Source organism: Podarcis raffonei, chromosome 2 (genome assembly GCF_027172205.1).
Source record: "Podarcis raffonei isolate rPodRaf1 chromosome 2, rPodRaf1.pri, whole genome shotgun sequence".
Taxonomy (NCBI): domain Eukaryota; kingdom Metazoa; phylum Chordata; class Lepidosauria; order Squamata; family Lacertidae; genus Podarcis; species Podarcis raffonei.
This window is the reverse complement of record NC_070603.1, coordinates 24,379,247-24,398,142: the sequence shown is the minus strand read 5'-3', so window position 1 is coordinate 24,398,142 and position 18,896 is coordinate 24,379,247. Positions and strand designations below refer to the sequence as shown.

The window sequence follows — 18,896 nt, the reverse complement described above, 5'->3', positions numbered from 1 at the left end:
ATACATATCCCACTTAAAGCGCAGCGTACATGGTGCTCCTAACAATATCCACCTAAGTACCTAATAGGCCCTGATGTATTTAAAGAACATGCTCTGGATCTTAGTTTCATTGCATGCATACCTGTACACATTTTTAAATGGCCAGGTCATTTTGTTTATCCATTTTTTACTATGCTTACCATTTTTTACTTTTCTTAACCTACCCAACCCGGCTTTTTCAACACACACTTAAAAACCCCACTTGTCAGCATCTGGTGTCTACTCTGTATATACTTAGCAATGTAATCCCAGCCCCCCCCCATGTTCTGCATTCATTGCAAATGAGATTATATCAAGAAAGGTTTAGCCTAATAAGTGATCTGTCCCTCATAACATGCCATTATGATTCAACTAATATACAGTAATCAGAAAGAACCTCCCTTGCCCTAAGTAATTATATAGGCATTATGTGTTCAGTCATGGCGTGTAGACATTTTAAATAACTTTCTAAAGAAACACTAACTTATATTAAAGCAATTTCCACTAAGGAGAACATGGCAGTGACTAGTTTGCCAACATTAAATATAAATCAGCATTGACAGGAAATGTGCAGCAATTACGAGAACTGCAAAGCAGTAAAGAGTATTTTTTAAACAAGCTTCCACTGGAAGCATAGGCACATTAATAAGAATTCAAACCCCCAAATCTGCTGGGCTGGAGCAAGTTAGGAGATGGCCTATGTCCCCTGGCAGAAGGGAGTCTTTATCTGTGGAAATACCCCTACTAGCAGAAGTCGGCTGAGAACCATGAAGGCTCTGTGGCTTCAGATGGAGTGTCGCTGTGTGGAGACTGGCTGCTTGTTGCAGGAGCCAGTGCCTCCCTTGAAACATGCCTTGATGGTACTCCAGTAAGGTGGTGGGAGAAAGGAACAAAGCTCAATTAAATGACCATCTCCCTGCAGGGGGTGCATGGCAATGAGGGTTTCACAGTCTCCCTGGACCATGCTAAGCACTCACCATGAGATATGGAAAACATTCCCCATTGCTGGTGGAAAGGGTGGCAGATGTGCCAGGCATTTCCAGAAGCATGAAATATGGCAAAGTCGGTTATACCGTATACAGTAAACTACAAAATGCCACGAACAGAACACCCTAAATTTAAAGTAGCAGCGGCCACCCTATTATTTCCTAGTTGGAAACATTTAGTTACATGATACTTTAATGCAAGAGCAAGACTAGATTTTGGAATACAATGTAACTACAACTTTAATTGTCATAAAGGTCGATACAGAATAAAACAGTAACTTACTGCAACAATCTACATACCTAAAGACTGCTTCTTTATCTGATGGGCAGACTGAAAAAAACAGTCATTATAGCATTTTTAACGTAGACATAAGCATAACACAATTCTTTTAGAGGCTCACATTTTATTTCTTGGTTTAGGGGATTAAAAAAACAATCAAACCCTTGCTCTATTTAACTTAATAACTTTTCCTGTTGAAACCCGCATTTGTTTGCTTGAACAACACTCAACCGAATCAAACTCTGGTCATTCATTCATTCATTCGATTTGTATGCCTTCGTCCAAAGATTACAGGGCAGCTGACAACATAATACAACATGAGAGCACAAATATTACAAAATGAAAACCAATACCCCCCCCCCAAAAAAAACCATTTTAAAGATGATAGAATGTTAATCATCCAAAGGCCTGGTTATAAGAGAGAAATGGGACTGCAAAATTGCTCCATCTCCTTTGCTCTACTCAAAGCTCAGTTCCATCAGGCTCCTCCCTGAACTGTCATCTAGCAACAGCCATTTAATCAGAGAACAGGGGGAAAGAAAGAGGGATCTGCACAGGCTCTACATCAGTGTTGCTGAAAGATAGTAACTTTTAGCTTTTCCTCTCCTAGAGATCTTTTCATTCCAAATGATCGTTACAAGAACTCTATGCCTAAGTTCTCTTCCCCGCCTCCATCCCTTTTCAGTTTGCATTGCCTTTTAGATTGTGAGGGGATGAGAGGGAGAATGCCCCATTGTGCAAGTCCCACTGTGCAAGTTAATGCCTTTACACAGAGCTTGCGCTGATGGGACTCATAAGGTAATTGCTGCCCTTATGGTTTTGCTTTGGAGAAAAGAAGCCATTAACAGTGTACTGTGTTTACAGTTTAAAGTAAGGTATTCTCTGCAACATATATACCAACAAACAGCACAACCCTACTCAAAAGTATGTCCAAGTGAATTCAGTGGGGTTTACTCCCAAGTCGGGATGGGGACAAAATTCAATTTGATTTACCTTTAAAGATGAACCTGCCTAATTTCCACATTCAGAAAAAAATACATAAACTGAAGCCATCCTTCAAAATTCACATTTCTACGAAACTTGCAATGCTGCTCCCCAACCAAGTAATTTGTATGTAAATGTGTATACTAGGGCAAAATGGGCATAAAAATGGTCAAAATTGCTTTGCAAAAACATGTCGATTATGCAGAATTGTGTATATTCCTTTCTGCAGCAGCGCTGTTGGCAGAGGGACTCAGCAGCAGTGGCGGTTTCACCAGCGATATACCGTTGAGTGAAACCAACATTGCACTCTGCCCTCATATGACACAGAGGACGAAACAAGCTGTATTGGCGAGGCGCCGATATAGCTTGTTCCTCCCTCTGCAACTTTAAACTGCTCGACTGAGGACAAGTGTGCAGCTGCCCTTACCTCAACCAAGCAGTTAAAGCAGCCCCCAGCCCAATGCTGGCTCCCGCGAGCCGGTGGTGGGGGCTCCATGAAACTGCTCAGCTGAGGGGAACACAGTTGGCGCTCCTCACAGCAACCAGTTAAAGGAGCAGTGATGCTCTGCCTGCTCGCAGCGGGACTGTCTCAGCTGGGGAATGGGAACCTTCCCTCCATCCAGCTGGGTTGGGCAAACAAGTTGTGTTGTCCTAGCCCACAAGCGCCTGGGTGAAACCACCTCAGCTCCCAAGGTGAGAGCTGGAGCAGTTTCACCAGGTGCCTCATGGGCAGAGACCAACGCAGATTGTTTTTTCAAACTGCGACGTTTGGTTGGCGATACACCGTGATGTTGAAAAGCTAATATCGCCTAGTCCTACTGTGTGTTATCTAAGAAATAACATATTTGTGTCCCTCTAGAAAAATCTGAATGAGTTTCCCATGATGAAAAGGGCAGGATACTTGTTAAACTGCCCTAAAATATTGTTCACCTCTCTTAAGCCAGCAACTAGTAAAACTCAAAACTGCGTGACTTATTTGACTCTAGTTTGGATGTGAAAAGAATACACCTATGTATGGTTGTTTAATCATATTGATTTTTAATTGTGATCTTATTGCTTCTTTTATTTCTCACATATCGTGTTTTATTGTATTACAATCTGAATTCTATGGAATTGCAAAGTTCACAAAGTGCAGGGCTTGCAAAGCTTGCAATCAATTGGCTGGGCACTTGGGAAACACTGCACAAGGGATTTCGCAGGCACTGAACTTTGTGAGATGTAGGGAAGGTGGTTGGGCGTGACCAAAATGGCCTAGAAAACCAAATTGGGAGGCCTGTCCAACTACACTTGGCCCAGGTAGGTTCCCCACCAGTCATCTATAGTCTCTAACCACATGGTTAAGATCAGTGTTAGGTAAAGGTAAAGGGGCCTCTGACCATTAGGGCTAGTCGTGGCCGACTCCAGGGTTGCGGCGCTCATGTCACTTTATAGGCCGAGGGAGCTGGCGTACAGCTTCCGGGTCATGTGGCCAGCATGACAAAGCCACTTCTGGCGAACCAGAGCAGTGCACGGAAACGCCGTTTACCTTCCCGCCGGAAGGTATTTATCTACTTGCACTTTGACATGCTTTCGAACTGCTAGGTTGGCAATTGTCTAGATTTTCAAGCATCACAGAGGGATGATAAGCTGTTTAATAGTTGTTGTGCAGCTTTTGGTATAACCCATATCCATTTCTCTGGATTAATGGGAGTGACTACATCTTCACTGCTACGGTGGCCCTAATCTAGCAAGCATTTGTAAGATAGTAACAGAAGGAACGTAATAGAGGGAAGAAAAGAATCTTGCAGCTGCTCTTTTTCTACTCCCAGAATTCAAAAGAAATGTGGAACTGAATAGACCAGATCAGAGTCAGCTTCTGATCTAGTAAATTTCACTCCTGAAATAAATTTCACACTTTTTTTTTTCCTTTTAAGGGGCTGCATAAATCATTTAAGATATTTAAGCATCCTTTCACTTAGGAAAACCAGGAAGTGCAATTAAAAATAACAGTTTCAAAAACTGTCAAAAAACAGTTTCAAAACTGCTTTGTGTATGGAGTGGAAGCAGTATATATCAGTCACAGGCACCATACTGCAGGCACTCAGAATCATGCTAAAAGGGACACATTTCTATCTCAAGTGTGCTGGCTATGTTTCTGTTTTTCTGTCACAGAGCTTGAAACACGACAAGTCAGTCTCACATGAGATGATGGTGAAACAAAACAGCTGCTCACACGCAAAAGTACATTGCCCAGAAGCAATAAGACCCCTATAATATTGCCTCAAATCTCTGAAAAATTATCTGTACATAGTCTAAACATCTGCCAAGTTGAGAACTTATAAAGGCATAGTATAAGCACACACATGAAATAAACACAAAACACTACACACACACACACACACACACACACACACACACACACCACCCCTTTCAACATATAGCTGTTTTACCCCCTTTCCTTCCCATGCAGAATATATGCTTCTGGGTTCTGCAGGTGTACATAATCAGGCCATACATCTATTCCCTGAAAACACACAATACAACCTTTATTCCTTTATATGCTGCTATTACCTAAAAAGAACTGTGAGAACACCATAAGATAATATTTTAATGTGAGTATGAGCATCATCTTTGGGATTTAAATTAATACTGCAGCCATCAACACTAAATGCTCTCAGTGTAAATGCTCTCTCATCTTAGTGTGCTGGAATATTTATTAGGGTTGAACTAAAAAGAAGAGTTTGTGGTTTTTGCCAAAGCTTTCATCTGCTGAAAAAAGCACACAGCTTTAGCAGTTGGGGGTTGGAAATGGGAAAATGCACTCACTTATTCAGAGTCAGTACAGGGAGCTTTGACTTGGCTCTTAAATGGTTTTGTAATGTTGTCATATAGAATAAGTTACAGATAGGTAGCTGTGTTGGTCTGCCGTAGTCGAAACAAAATAAAAAAATTCCTTCCAGTAGCACATTACCAACTTAGTTGGTCTCTAAGGTGCTACTAGGGACGTGGGTGGCACTGTGGGTTAAACCACAGAGCCTAGGATCTGCCGATCAGAAGGTCGGCGGTAAGAATCCCCGTGATGGGGTGAGCTCCCGTTGCTCGGTCCCTTCTCCTGCCAACCTAGCTAGCAGTTCGAAAGCACGTCAAAGTGCAAGTAGATAAATAGGTACCACTTTGGCGGAAAGTTAAACAGCGTTTCCATGCGCTGCTCTGGTTCGCCAGAAGCGGCTTAGTCATGCTGGCCACGTGACCCAGAAGCTGTACGCCGGCTCCCTCGGCCAATAAATCGAGATGAGCGCCACAACCCCAGAGTCATCCGCAACTGGACCTGACGGTCAGGGGTCCCTTTACCTTTTAAGGTGCTACTGGAAGGAAATTTTTAAATAGGATAAGGTGGACCATCATTTCATCCATGCAAACCCTGACTTTCAGGAGGAAAATGGGGGAGCACTTGGGTGACAGTCTTGAAGCAGCAACAGAGAGGGTAAAAATATTGCTACAAGCTCAGATAGTTTTTATACTTTTGAAACTCAAAGAATATTTACAGAGCACTGCTCTGTACAGATCTATATTTCACACTGAAAAAACAAAATACAATATTTATTTGTATCACCATATTGTCTTTGCTTTGTTATATTATTGCTTATAAAAGCTATAAGCAAAAGGCGACATTAAACTCTGGATGAACAGGAACTTTTCAAATGCCATAAAAAACCCACAACTGGATATGCACAATTAACACAGGCAGCAATTTTATTCTCCGGACCTAACTGTTTTTAATCACATACTGGGTGACGCTTTTTGGTTAGACAGTAGAAAGAAAGAACAGCACTCTTCTTAAGAGTTTGATGCCTTTCTTGAGAAGAGCTCCTTGCCTACAATGAAGACAGCCCTTTTCTTTTTACACTGAGAAATGAGGATATAGTGAAAGTATCCAAATAGCAGAGTTAAGTGGAACTTCACCACTCCTGATTCTATTTGATGGCTAAGAGCCACCTCTCTCCATCATGTATATTTAGATACAAGCATGACTCCAGTATCAACAAAACCTACATATGTATTAGGATAATAACACTATATGAATTTATATAATGTATAGGAATGTATGGGAGTATATTACATTGCATTTTTTTTTGTGTGTGTGTGTGTGTATATTTCTCTCTCTTGCTTACACACATCTTTGTTCTCCCCACCCCCTCACGTCTCCTCTTTTTTCCTTTGTATCAATTTATTTCTTTATAGCCGAGATTCTTTCAATAAAAATATTAATATTTAAAAAACAAAACATAATCTTCCTCAGGAACATTCTGGAGCCATTTTACTCACCTCAGCATGTCTTCCATTTTTCGTATTCTCCTATGAGAATCCTTTCTCTCCTTCTCAAAGTCATTCTGCAATCCATGCATCTAACATTTAAAAAAGAAAAAGAGTTACGTTCCAGCCATCACACACCCTGATAACCGTGACATATGGTCACTGCCATTCATTCTCTGAGGTCTTCCACAACAGACTCTATGTGAGGCTGCATTTGAAGATGGTTCTGAAACTTCAGCCAATGCAGAATACAGCAGCCTGCCCATTAACCAGCACAGACCACTATTCTCACATACAGTGGTACCTCAGGTTAAGAACTTACTTAGTTCCGGAGGTCCATTCTTAACCTGAAACTGTTCTTAACCTGAAGCACCACTTTAGCTAATGTGGCCTCCCACTGCCACTGCACGACTTCTGTTCTCATCCTGAAGCAAAGTTCTTAACCCAAGGTACTATTTCTGGGTTAGTGGAGTCTGTAACCTGAAGCGTCTGTAACCTGAAGCATCTGTAACCCGAGGTACCACTGTATCACCTGTTTTGAAATACAGTCGTACCTAAGTTCCCAAACGCCTTACGAGTCAAGAAGAAGAAGAAGAAGAGTTTGGATTTGATATCCCGCATTTCACTCCCCTTCAGGAGTCTCAAAGCGGCTAACAATCTCCTTTCCCTTCCTCCCCCACAACAAACACTCTGTGAGGTAAGTGGGGCTGAGAGACTTCAAAGAAGTGTGACTGGCCCAAGGTCACCCAGCAGCTGCATGTGGAGGAGCGGAGACGCGAACCCGGTTCCTCAGATTATGTGACTACCGCTCTTAACCACTACACCACACTGGAGTCAAATGTTTTGGCTCCCGAACGCCACAAACCCAGAAGTGAGTATTCCAGTTTGCAAACATTCTTTGGAACCTGAACATCTGACACAGCTTCCGTGGCTTCCAATTGGCTGCAGGAGCTTACTGCAGTGAATTGGAAGCCACACCTTGGTTTCCGAACATTTTGGAAGTCAAACGGACTTCTGGAATGGATTCCGTTCGACTTCCAATGTACCACTGTATCTGCAATTGTCCCAGTTTGTTTTCCAGTCCAATATTAAGGGCTTATTTAAGGCAGAGCTTTCCAAACTGTGCGTTACGACATATCTGGTATGCCCCGCGGATGACCTTAAGGTCTACAAATGACAACACTTTGGAGGTCCCAAGTCGCAAGGTGGTTAGATTGGTCTCAACTAGGGCCAGAGCCTTTTCAATACTGGCCCCAACTTGGTGGAATGCTCTGTCACAAGAGACTAGGGCCCTGCGGGACTTGACATCTTTCTGAGCTGTTCCACCTGGCCTTTGGTTTGGACTCAGTCTGACCCTTATGTTTCCCTCCCCTTACGGTTTTCATCTATGGGCTACTTCTAAAATGAGGCTGCAATTTAAATTGTATTTTAACCTGTATTTTAAATTGTCCCCCCCCCCCATTATGATTTTATTGTAATTTTACCGGTGTTAGCCGCCCTGAGCCTGGCTCTGGCCAGGGTATAAATAAAATTTATTATTATTATTATTAGCGTGTCAGCTGCAATGTGTGTGTCGCGTGAACGCTCCCTGCACTCCTCCCAGGGCTGGAAAGGGCCAGTCTATTTCCTGCAAAAGCCTACTCCTGCCTTTGTCCACTAGAGTTGCAAGTAACCCCAACCAGTGATGCAAGTGAACTTGGGACAAAGCTAAGTGAGCATGAGCCAGATAGTCATGTAAAATACAGTAGTGTTAAGAAATAAAACAGCATAACTGAGAGTTTTAAATGTTTCTTTAAAAATTTACTTCTTGTTAGTGGAACTTGCCAGGGAGAGCTTTGTCCCTTTTGCCACCTTGTACTGCAAAGAAGATTGAACGCTGCCATCTCGCCATTCTTGACCAATGTGATCACAGATTTTACATACTCTAGATATTTCTCACTACGTTGTCCTCAATTAAATAAGTCAAAAGTTATGGAAAGCCATGAAGATCAGCTAATATACCTATGACTGTAACGTTTGGTTGCTAGCAATTCTGCTCTGTAGTGGGTCTTTTACTTTGAGGTCTGCTTTTCTTTATCGGTCCAACAGAGTCAAAACTTTAAACTTGCTAGACATATGTTCCCAGTGCTTTTGCCCAAGGCAGAATAGGTGTTAAGGTTGTTTCTTCCTTTGATATGGTTCTGATACCTATGTGGAACTGTCAACCTCATGTCTGTTGCAGAGATAGTTCTCCTCATTTGTCTAGTGGAGTTTTCAAGCTTGATATGTTGCGATAAATAAAATAATAACACTAGAATACATCTGTGGAATTATCCCCTACTAATGTAGTTGCATTTAATGGCTGTTTTTATGCCTTGTAGGTAAACCACAGATGGCTAATAATTTCAGCCCTGGGGTCATATATTATCCTCCGGAGAACCCTTCAAAGGACGTCTGCCAGTGGACAAAAAAAAGGGCACGTGGCAAAAACAGAAGCCACCCCACACTCTCATGCATGTATACATACACCAGAAAATGCACACAAAATGCTGAAGATGGTGGTGTCAAAGCTATGGGCTCAGAAAGCAATCTCAGTGCAATTTTTTAATCACTGAACACAACTCTCCCCCCCCCCCGGGAGCAGACACCTATGCTCTACCATGTGACAATACAGCCTCAATGTGATTGGATTCTCAGGGGTTTTCAGGGGCCACAAAAATCACTTGAGGATGCCACATGGGGCCATGAGATAGCTACCCCTGATGTAAAGCAAGTAACCTCTTGGTTTGGGGCAACTGGCTAAAACATTTTAAAATGTTTTAAGTAAAGGTAAAGGGACGCCTGACCATTAGGTCCAGTCGTGGCCGACTCTGGGGTTGCGGCGCTCATCTCGCTTTATGGGCCGAGGGAGCTGGCGTACAGCTTCCGAGTCATGTGGCCAGCATGACTAAGCCGCTTCTGGCGAACCAGAGCAGCGCACGGAAACGCCGTTTACGTGCTTTCAAACTGCTAGGTTGGCAGGAGAAGGGACCGAGCAACGGGAGCTCACCCCATTGCGGGGATTCAAACCGCCGACCTTCTGATCATTAAGTCCTAGGCTCTGTGGTTTAACCCACAGCGCCACCCACGTAAAATGTTTTAAATGGTTCTAATTTTGGTTCCTCTGTTTTGTTTTTGTCGGGCGGGTGTTGGTTAAATGTTTAGCTGGGGTTGGCGGTTATTTTAACCTGGGTATAACTGTAAACCGTTATTATTGTTATTGTTGCTGCTGTTATTATTGATTTCTATTGCTTTATTGGTTTGTTTGTTTGTTTGTTTGTTTGTTGCTTGAATAGGATATTTTGTTTTTTAATGTTTGATGTTTTGTTATGTTTTTATATATGTTGTAAGCCGCCCAGTGTAGCTGGGAAAACCCAACCTGATGGGCGGGATAGACATTATATTATTATTATTATTATTATTATTATTATTATTATTATTATTATTATTATATATCAATGCAACCATATTTTCCCTTTTCCAATACATAATTAACTGCCAGATCTGATGATCATCGGTTCTATGGTAGCTGCTCCTTGCCCTGGCTTCAATAATATATGTGGTATGTGGTAAGAGGTGGTATGTGGGCTACTGACACACATATGCTTTTAGCCTATCACAGACAAACCATGTAGAACTATCCACAGCTCAAACACCAGGTCTCTACACTATAGTATATGCAGTGGGCAGCTGCATTAATGGGCATCTCTTCTAAATCAAGACATCAACTGAGTGAGGGCCAACAGGCACCCAACAACATATATCTGAAACAATCACACTATCATGCGCATTCTGGAAAAGCAAAGTTGGCCAGCCTTGATTTACGTTTTCCTACACAGCTGCATGGGAAAGTACACACAGCAAAGATCAAACCTAACTCTTTTGTACTCTCAGGAACCTGCTAAGAGTTCCAATAAGTGTGTGAAAATCAAGAGAGATATTTGCAGGATTCTTTATACATGATTATGTTCTCCATTGTTCCCTACAAAAGTGCATACTCCGATAGAAAAAAATAGAGCTCAAGTGAAATATTTCTGTATTTTGCTAAGAATTCTGGGTGATTGGGGTTGATGGACTGCCATGAAAATTTCAAGGACAGGCTTGTCAGCAAATAGGGGGTTGTGGAGATTGAAAGTAGAAGAAAACAGTTTAATATTACTTTTCTCAATCTGGCACAAGGAGCTGCTGTATTGTGGTGGAATGAGCCTGTGTCCTCCAGTCTCTGCCTCACTGATTAATTTGGAGAACAGGCAAATATAATCTGTGATTTGTTTTTTAGTTAGTAGATCTTCCAATTCAACCTTTTAAATCTGGATGTCATTATAACTAAAAATAATTACTGAAAGATCTTAAGCATTTTCAGACAGGGCACTATTCAAATCTTTAACCTAAGAGGGTTTCCCCCACTTTATGGACTAAAATATGCTAGTGAATGTAACTTAGCCAAGACAGTATAGCTCTCTGACAAACATCAACAGGTTTATCGTTGAAAAAAGCTCCTTGGCAGATAAGCTTTTACATTTCACCAGTTCTGTGTTCCTTTTCTGGCCAACACTTGCATTTTATGGTTTATAAATAAATCTTTTAATGGCTACAGCGGATATTCCATACAATAAAACTGATACTTCAATTCATTACCTTCTTTTCAAGATCTCTCTCTAAATGAAGTTTCTCCTGCATATATGTCTGTTCTTGATCCTGAAAAATAGAGGTCAAGGAACTGACGATTACATGATAAATAAAACTTTTGGAACTATCTGATAACCATATTCAATGCACATGTAACAGCAAGTTTGATCAGACGGCAGGGAGTTGACTTAGCTAATCAATTTTAAAACAGGTGAAAAACTGGTCTATAGAAAAGGTGTGGGAGTCTGAGCTCAAGATGCCACCAGTTCCAGTCTCCCATTAAGGTAAAGGTAAAGGGACCCCTGACCATTAGGTCCAGTCGTGACCGACTCTGAGGTTGCGGCGCTCATCTCGCTTTATTGGCCGAGGGAGCCGGCATACAGCTTCCAGGTCATGTGGCCAGCATGACTAAGCCACTTCTGGCGAACCAGAGCAGCACACGGAAACACCGTTTAACTTCCCGCCAGAGCGGTACCTATTTATCTACTTGCACTTTTTGACGTGCTTTTGAACTGCTAGGTTGGCAGGAGCAGGGACCGAGCAACAGGAGCTCACCCCGTCGCGGGGATTCGAACCGCCGACCTTCTGATCGGCGAGTCCTAGGCTCTGTGGTTTAACCCACAGTGCCACCCGCGTCCCATTAGAGGTGTGCAAACATGCAGAACCAGTTTCCATATGCCCCCCACCCCAAAGTGGGGAGAGAGGTTTGAATACATGAGCAAAATACCACAGTCAGCTGCATAATGTGGCCTCCTCTCCCTAAAGGGTTACACAACCCGTAGTAAAGGCAGCTAATGGATAAAGAAGGAAAGGATGTTGGGCAGTGGAAAGCTGAAAAGGAGATGCAGTGAATTTACTGGTTAGGAATGAGAAAGAATAAGAGCCAGGCATAATTTGGACAGCAAGGAAAAGGCAGCAAATATTTGAAATGTAGGAGCCATGCGACATGTTTATGCTAATGTACTAATTTATACAAATGTAGCTATCACTATGTAAGACAGACACAGGGATTACTTTCAACTTCACTGTATGCATTTCTTTAATCCACTGATATATACGCTTTTCATATCAGTTCAATAAGCAAGGAAATAAGACAAATAGCCCCCAAGTTTCTTTAAAGGGTTTAGCCAGAAATAAGAACATATTCCATTATTACGGATGTTGAGTGATTGGCTCACATTTCCAAGAACTCCAGAAACTCTCTCACTTGAGCATTCTATTCATACAAATCACAGAAAGTAGTAAAAAGAAAAAAGAAAAAAAAGGCTCATCATTTTTCCTGAGTGAAAAATGCAGGGCTCACCCTCAGCTGTTGCTGCCTTTGATGTTCTGATTCCAGTAACTGTTGTTTTAATTGCGACACACACTGTTCTAATTCTTCAATCACATCAGATGCCTGTAGGGATTTAATAGACAAGGGAATGTTGGTCTTGTATTAGCTCCGGCAGAAGTAAACTTTTTTCAAAGTTCAACTTAAAAGACGGGGGAGGAGAAGATGATCTACTTGGAAAAGATACAGAAAACTTTTAAACTCAGTCTCTCCATATTTCATTTGTCCTTAAAATGCAAATACTACTATAGTTACTGATAGATTAAACAGTGTTGTTAGAATAGTCATTGGCACCTGATTAAAAATTGTGCACACACTTCAGAGAAACAAACTAACGTTGAAACATTAGATTTCAACCCTGTCAACATACATGCATATAAGTATATTAAGGGAGCTGAGAAGAATCAGTTGATTAAATTAAACCCAGTCATACCTATACATGTGTATGCAAGCATAAAACCTCAAAAATTAACACTGAAAACTGGCTTTAATATAAGCCTATCTGTATATAAGCCTATCCTATTCTTGAGTGTGAACTTACTTTCACTGCAGAAAGAGCATGTTCCTGTTTCAACAAATCTATGTCATCATCATATTTGCTTTGTAGAGTCTGAATGTTCTGCTCAAAGTCTTGTACAATGCGCCCCTTTTCTTTCTGAAGTGAGTTGCATCTAGAAATATTGCAAGGAAATCTAAGCAGAGGTATCTGAAATAACACAACATTCTCTTCTCTTACACATCTTACAGCATGAACAGAACAATATTAATCTTCATTTTCTTATGAAGCATGAAAATGCAATCACGTCAAACAATGAACTGCTTTTACAAAAATACAACCAACGAGAAAACAAGCGGTTTCATATACCAATCCCTATAGCTTTATATAGAGCTCCATTTTCAACCAGGGACTCCACACCCACCATTGGGAAATCCTGCGAGAAGCAACCAATAACAGATAAAGATCAAGTACATTATCTGAGGTAATGGCAGATGAAGGTTTGCTTATACATTCACTTTTCTCATAAAGTTACTATCCGGATCAAGGAGAACAAGAAGTTCAAGAATGCTTACGCTACACTATTTTGCTGACTTTCCTGGGTTCTTTATAGGTTCATTGTATTTCTCCATAGAACTGTGAATTCCTCAACCACTGATGTGCCTTGGTGCCACAAGATTGTTTGTTGTCTTTGCTACAACATATCAACATCACTACCCCCTTAGAAGTTGTACCTCTGCTATTGATTAGTATCACCATTGATTTATCCCATTAACTGCCGTGGAAACACATCAGAAGGTGAGGAAATTATTCCACAGTATGTGATCCAAGTAAATAGGCAAGTAAAACATACCCAGATATTTAAGAAACTCAAAATGCAACTTTTCGTTTTCATTTACCAGTCAGTTATTACTAAATACTAATGTTTTATTACAATTGGCACTTGTAACACCTATTATCCAAAGTGGAAATGTTCATTAAGTACCTTGCCTTGACTTCTTCGAGTTCTGTGCACACAGCCTGGTAGGCTTGCTCAAGACTGGTCTTTTCTTGAGATAACTTCTGATGCTGCAAATTACTGGATTCTGCTTCCACAGTCAACTGGTGGACACGGGCCTCCAGCTCTTTGACCATCTGGTTCTAAATAAAGTGGTTAAAACTCTGTTAGGAATTGAGTTGATGTGCAGATTCTCTATGGAAAATACAAAGGTTGGAAAAGCAAGCCCATCAAATCACATACAACAAAACAAATTAAATGTGCATCAATTTCAAACAATTTCAAACAGAATGAACAGCCTTTCATTCAAAATTTCAAATTTCAAAAACAATTTCAAATTTTCATTTCCAGATGGGAGAGTCATTATAGAGAGTTGCTCCAGAATAATATACCACTCTATACTTAATCTTGGACTGGACTTAACCGTCCAAGGTTCCTTTTCCTTTACCTTTATACCTAATCTTATCATAAAGCTATAAAAATTGAGACTGTAAAGAATTGGTAGATTTACTAATGCAGTGGTACCTCGGGTTACATACACTTCAGGTTACAGACTCCGCTAACCCAGAAATATTACCTCGGGTTAAGAACTTTGCTTCAGGATAAGAATAGAAATCGGCGCGGCGGCAACAGGAGGCCCCATTAGCTAAAGTGGTGCTTCAGGTTAAGAACAGTTTCAGGTTAAGAACGGACCTCTGGTACGAATTAAGTACTTAACCCGAGGTACCACTGTACAGAGAACTGAATAATACTGGCATCATATGGTTGGCATTTGTTTCTCTCGAGAGACAATGGAGTGCACCTCTGGAGGTGAAGTCAAACCGCTGCATTAGCAACACTGAAGTGACCTCCCTGGAGCACAAGCCTGGACAGTGTGGACAGATGACAAGACCCCACTCTCGGCTTCACTGATGTGCTCCAAAGGAAAGCAGAGCAGTACGTTTGGCACTAGCTTGGCTGCAGTAGCTGCTGGAAGGAGGCATACAAAGCACCATCCAAGGAACTCCACTCGAAATTTGTGCAGGATTTATTCCTTAACCTTTTTTTCTCCTGAGGATATCCCACAAGGCAGCAGAAGTTTCAGATCAGAGTTTTCCTTTGTCCCTTATCTGAAAGTAGGTTTGTTATGCCCCTGCACTTTTGTTTTGCCACTGCAGTATTCTATATATCATGCCATGAGGCAAATACATGCTATTTCTTCCTTTTAGATAGCACTACTGTACGGGGACTAGATGTCAGGGGGCCTTTTGCATAGTGCTGCTGATGGGTCCCCAACACAGACAACCTGAACCCTTCAACGCTGTTGCATTATTATTATTTAAAAAAAAACTTCTGGCAGCAACATCACTCATGGTCCTCCCTCCTGGACCTCCGGGCAGCATTTTAGCAGCAGGTGTATGGTAGTACCATTTTTTAATCTTGGCCCCCTAGGTGAAAAGGCTGTTCGCTGTCTGAATTTATCCAAAATGCAAATACACATGATTCATTTACATAGTGAATGTACACAAGCCATTAATTAATTAATGGTAGGTTAGGCTGAGAGGCAGTGACTGGCCCAGGGTCATCCAGTGAGCTTCACGGCCGAGTGGGGATTTGAAACCTGGTCGTCCCCCCGCCCCGCCCCCCACACCGGTCCTACTCGGACGCTTGAACTACTACATGACACAGGCTCTCTTCTCATTTCTACCACTTCTTATTCCAAAAGCAATCTCTACACCATCTGTTTCATAGATCTATGGGTCCAGGCATTACAATTTGAGCAACTTAGAACAGCAAGTGGCCATTGCAAAATGAGCTGAACTTGCCTCCTGTCCAAAAGATGCACTGCTGCCATCCCACTGCAATTTATTTATTTATTAATCATCTGGATGTTGCTCTTCGGGGCACTGTGCACCCAGAACTATTCACAACATCATGAAACAATACATAAATAAAATAGAACGTAACGACAGCACTGGTGTTTGCAATCCTTTAAAAGTCTGAGCCGTTTACAAGCATCAGTACAAATTAGCACCTAAGAAGCAGAACCATCTGTAGTAAAATAACCAGTTCTAAGAGTATAGCCTTTAAGAGGTTTGATAGAGGTAGGTTTTTAAGACACACATAAACACCGGCACTACAGAGGCCATACACATCCTTGTGGAGTTCCTCAGTCTGGAGGGCACTACAGAGAAGGTCCCATCTCTCATGCCCAGCAGCCGAACTGACCTGATAGGCAGATATACAAGCAAAACCTCTGAGCTTGCTCAGAAATGTACAGGCAACCAATGCCACTGGTACAGATTTGGTGTCCTATGCACCACACACTATCAACTAGCATTCTGCACCAGCTGAAAGTTTCTGGACAGTCTTCAAAGGCAGCCTAATGTAGAGTACATTACAGTAGTCTTTCCTGAATGTGACCAGCCAATGGATTGCTGGGGCAGGGTTTGATCTCTCTAGATAAATTTGTAACTGGCGTACCAGTCTCAACTGGTAAAGGTCAGATGCCTCCCATGACAACCAGGCAAGTGGTTAAAATCAAAGCTGGGTCAGGATTCAGGAATTTAAACAGGACACACAAATCACATTATGTTAACAAAGGCTTGTGCGGCAGAAGAACGTGGAAAGAATGAATATTTCCAGCCACTGTTAAAGTGAAACTTAGCATCCATCAACTCAGTGCTTTTTTATAGTATGTAGCTGAAATTATTGTTGACACAATTATGTAAACTGGAGATTTTTATGGCTCGTACTCGGGTAAAGCACTTGCATTATATCTTCTGAAACACGAACATCACATACGCAGTGCATTCTTAAAATATATTCTTTCAAATTGTTCTTAACACATCTTTAAGGACTGTATTTGTTTGGACAAAAAGTCAAGCACATTTTTCTTTTCAATTATAGGATTTGCTGTGCAGCCAGTGGAGATTACTATCATGCTTTTGATAAACAGCAGCTTTCAGACATCCTGTATCCAGTAGATTTGGCCATATGATAAGATCAAGAGGATATCCCACTTTGCCAATTGGACAGTATTTGGCAAGGGGGGGAAATAATTTGAAACACTCGAAAGAGAATAAACTTTTCTTGTTTAAGAAACCGTTAGCAGTTCATAATGGCACACGAGAGAAAACTGAAAGGGCCCAAATAATCATTTTAAAAGCACTGATAATGAAAACAATAAACCCACTGGCTAGAAATTAAAACACATCTCCTAGATGATTTCAAGTAAAATTACTTTTTAAAAAAATGTTCTACCAGAAAAGGACTCAAGGCAATGTACTGTAAATGAAAAAATAGCTCATATATAAAAACAATAAAAACCAAAGGCAACAGAGTGTAAGCTATTTTAATAGGACAAGAAAATTAAAATATTTACTCCCTGCCTGAACTCTGATACTGAGGCAGGGCGGGATGCTTTCCAAGAAAGCAGATTCCAAAGTTCTGGTGCTACTACAGAGAACACCCTGCCCCAGGCTCCACAAAAATTTCACAAAGACGTAGAGGGAAAACCTGGACTAAGAGCTCTACAACCAATCACAAAGAATGGAGACGTTCATATGGAAGGAAATATGTGCCTGTTAGAAATTCAAATGGAAAGATATTTTAACCTAGATGACAGAGATAAAATGAATTGTAATCTTAATGGCAAAAGATGAAACTTCATTACATAATCTCTGCATATAGGTCATTAGCAATGGTGTGGCCAACTTAATAAAGTGTCCACATCAGATCTACCCTTGTAAGGCAGGCCTCCTGAAGACACTCTCGGAAGAGGTTAAAATGTTCATCTTATAGTGTTTTGGTAAAGGTATGTCCTGCACATCTCACGTAAAGAAGTCCTTTTTCACAAAGCTGCTGAGGTGGCAGCTCCCCAACCAAGCATGCCACAAAACCCTCAGGGGACTTGAAAGTTAATGCAACTGTGTAGAGCAATACACCAACCATGGAAGAGAAAAGGGTGTGAAGACTCTTCTGACCATTATGGGAGTGGGACATTGAGAAGCACTGAAACTCCCCATGTACTCTGACAATCCCCAGAGAGAAAATGACTGTGTGCCCTACCTTCCTGTGTCATACATTTGGTACTTGCTGTGTCATCTGTGGTGAATCGAACCACATGGTTGTTTAGGCAACCATGATTCCAATGACAAAATCTGTGGAATCTGCCATTTGGAAAGCCTATTGAAGAAGTCTATAGTCCACTTTTCTCCCTACTGGTGCTCTCTAGATCCTCTCCCATCAGTTCCAGCTAGCATGGCCAATTTATGCAGCCTGGGGCTCATGGGTGTTGTAGCTGAAAACATCTGGAGAGCACCAGGTTGGACATGCAAGACTTGTCACTCCACAAGTTCATGTGTCCACCGGTGCTTGTGAGTGGAAGCCTATGCCATGAAAAATGATTGCCAGAACATGACTATATGTGGAAAAATTGAGACCTAAGGGAAACTCTCTCTCTCTCTCTCTTTCCAATCTCCAAGTGAACCAGCTTTTTCCCATCTTCAAGTGAAGTGTATGCCAGGATAGTGTGACCAAAGGGGGAGTCTCTCTACTCTGTTCCCTAGGCTAGAGTTCTTAACTTAGCTCCTTCTTTCAAAATACTAAACTGCCACAAGTAATGAACCATGCCAGAGTCTATCTGCCCATGACTAAGGCGGGAAGAGAACGATCCTCTTCCAAAAGTAAGTTTAGGAGATGGCCCTTCCTGGCCCCCCAAAAACGTAATTTCCCTATGCTAGGTGCCCTACTCCAGGAGAAAATATTGTCCCTGTAAATTTGACATCTAAAATAATAGCCTGGAAAGCCTCCTCACAATGAAGAACCAACCACCCATATGTACACTGCTGTGATTCCTAGTAATCCTTTACTGATGTTTATGC

At 41.5% G+C, this 18,896-nt stretch overlaps 1 protein-coding gene across 6 annotated transcripts in view; it reads right to left on the bottom strand.

The window, feature by feature from the left end:
- Nucleotides 1–18,896, bottom strand: part of CEP112 (centrosomal protein 112) — a 217,310-nt gene that overhangs the window by 143,146 nt on the left and 55,268 nt on the right. For all 6 annotated transcript variants that reach the window (XM_053375363.1, XM_053375358.1, XM_053375361.1 and 3 more), the window contains 5 exons: nt 14,020–14,174; nt 13,080–13,209; nt 12,512–12,604; nt 11,218–11,277; nt 6,574–6,653 (listed from right to left, as the gene is read on the bottom strand). In XM_053375363.1, coding sequence (XP_053231338.1) covers nt 6,574–6,653; nt 11,218–11,277; nt 12,512–12,604; nt 13,080–13,209; nt 14,020–14,174 — 518 coding nt within the window. The remainder of the gene's footprint in view (nt 1–6,573; nt 6,654–11,217; nt 11,278–12,511; nt 12,605–13,079; nt 13,210–14,019; nt 14,175–18,896) is intronic.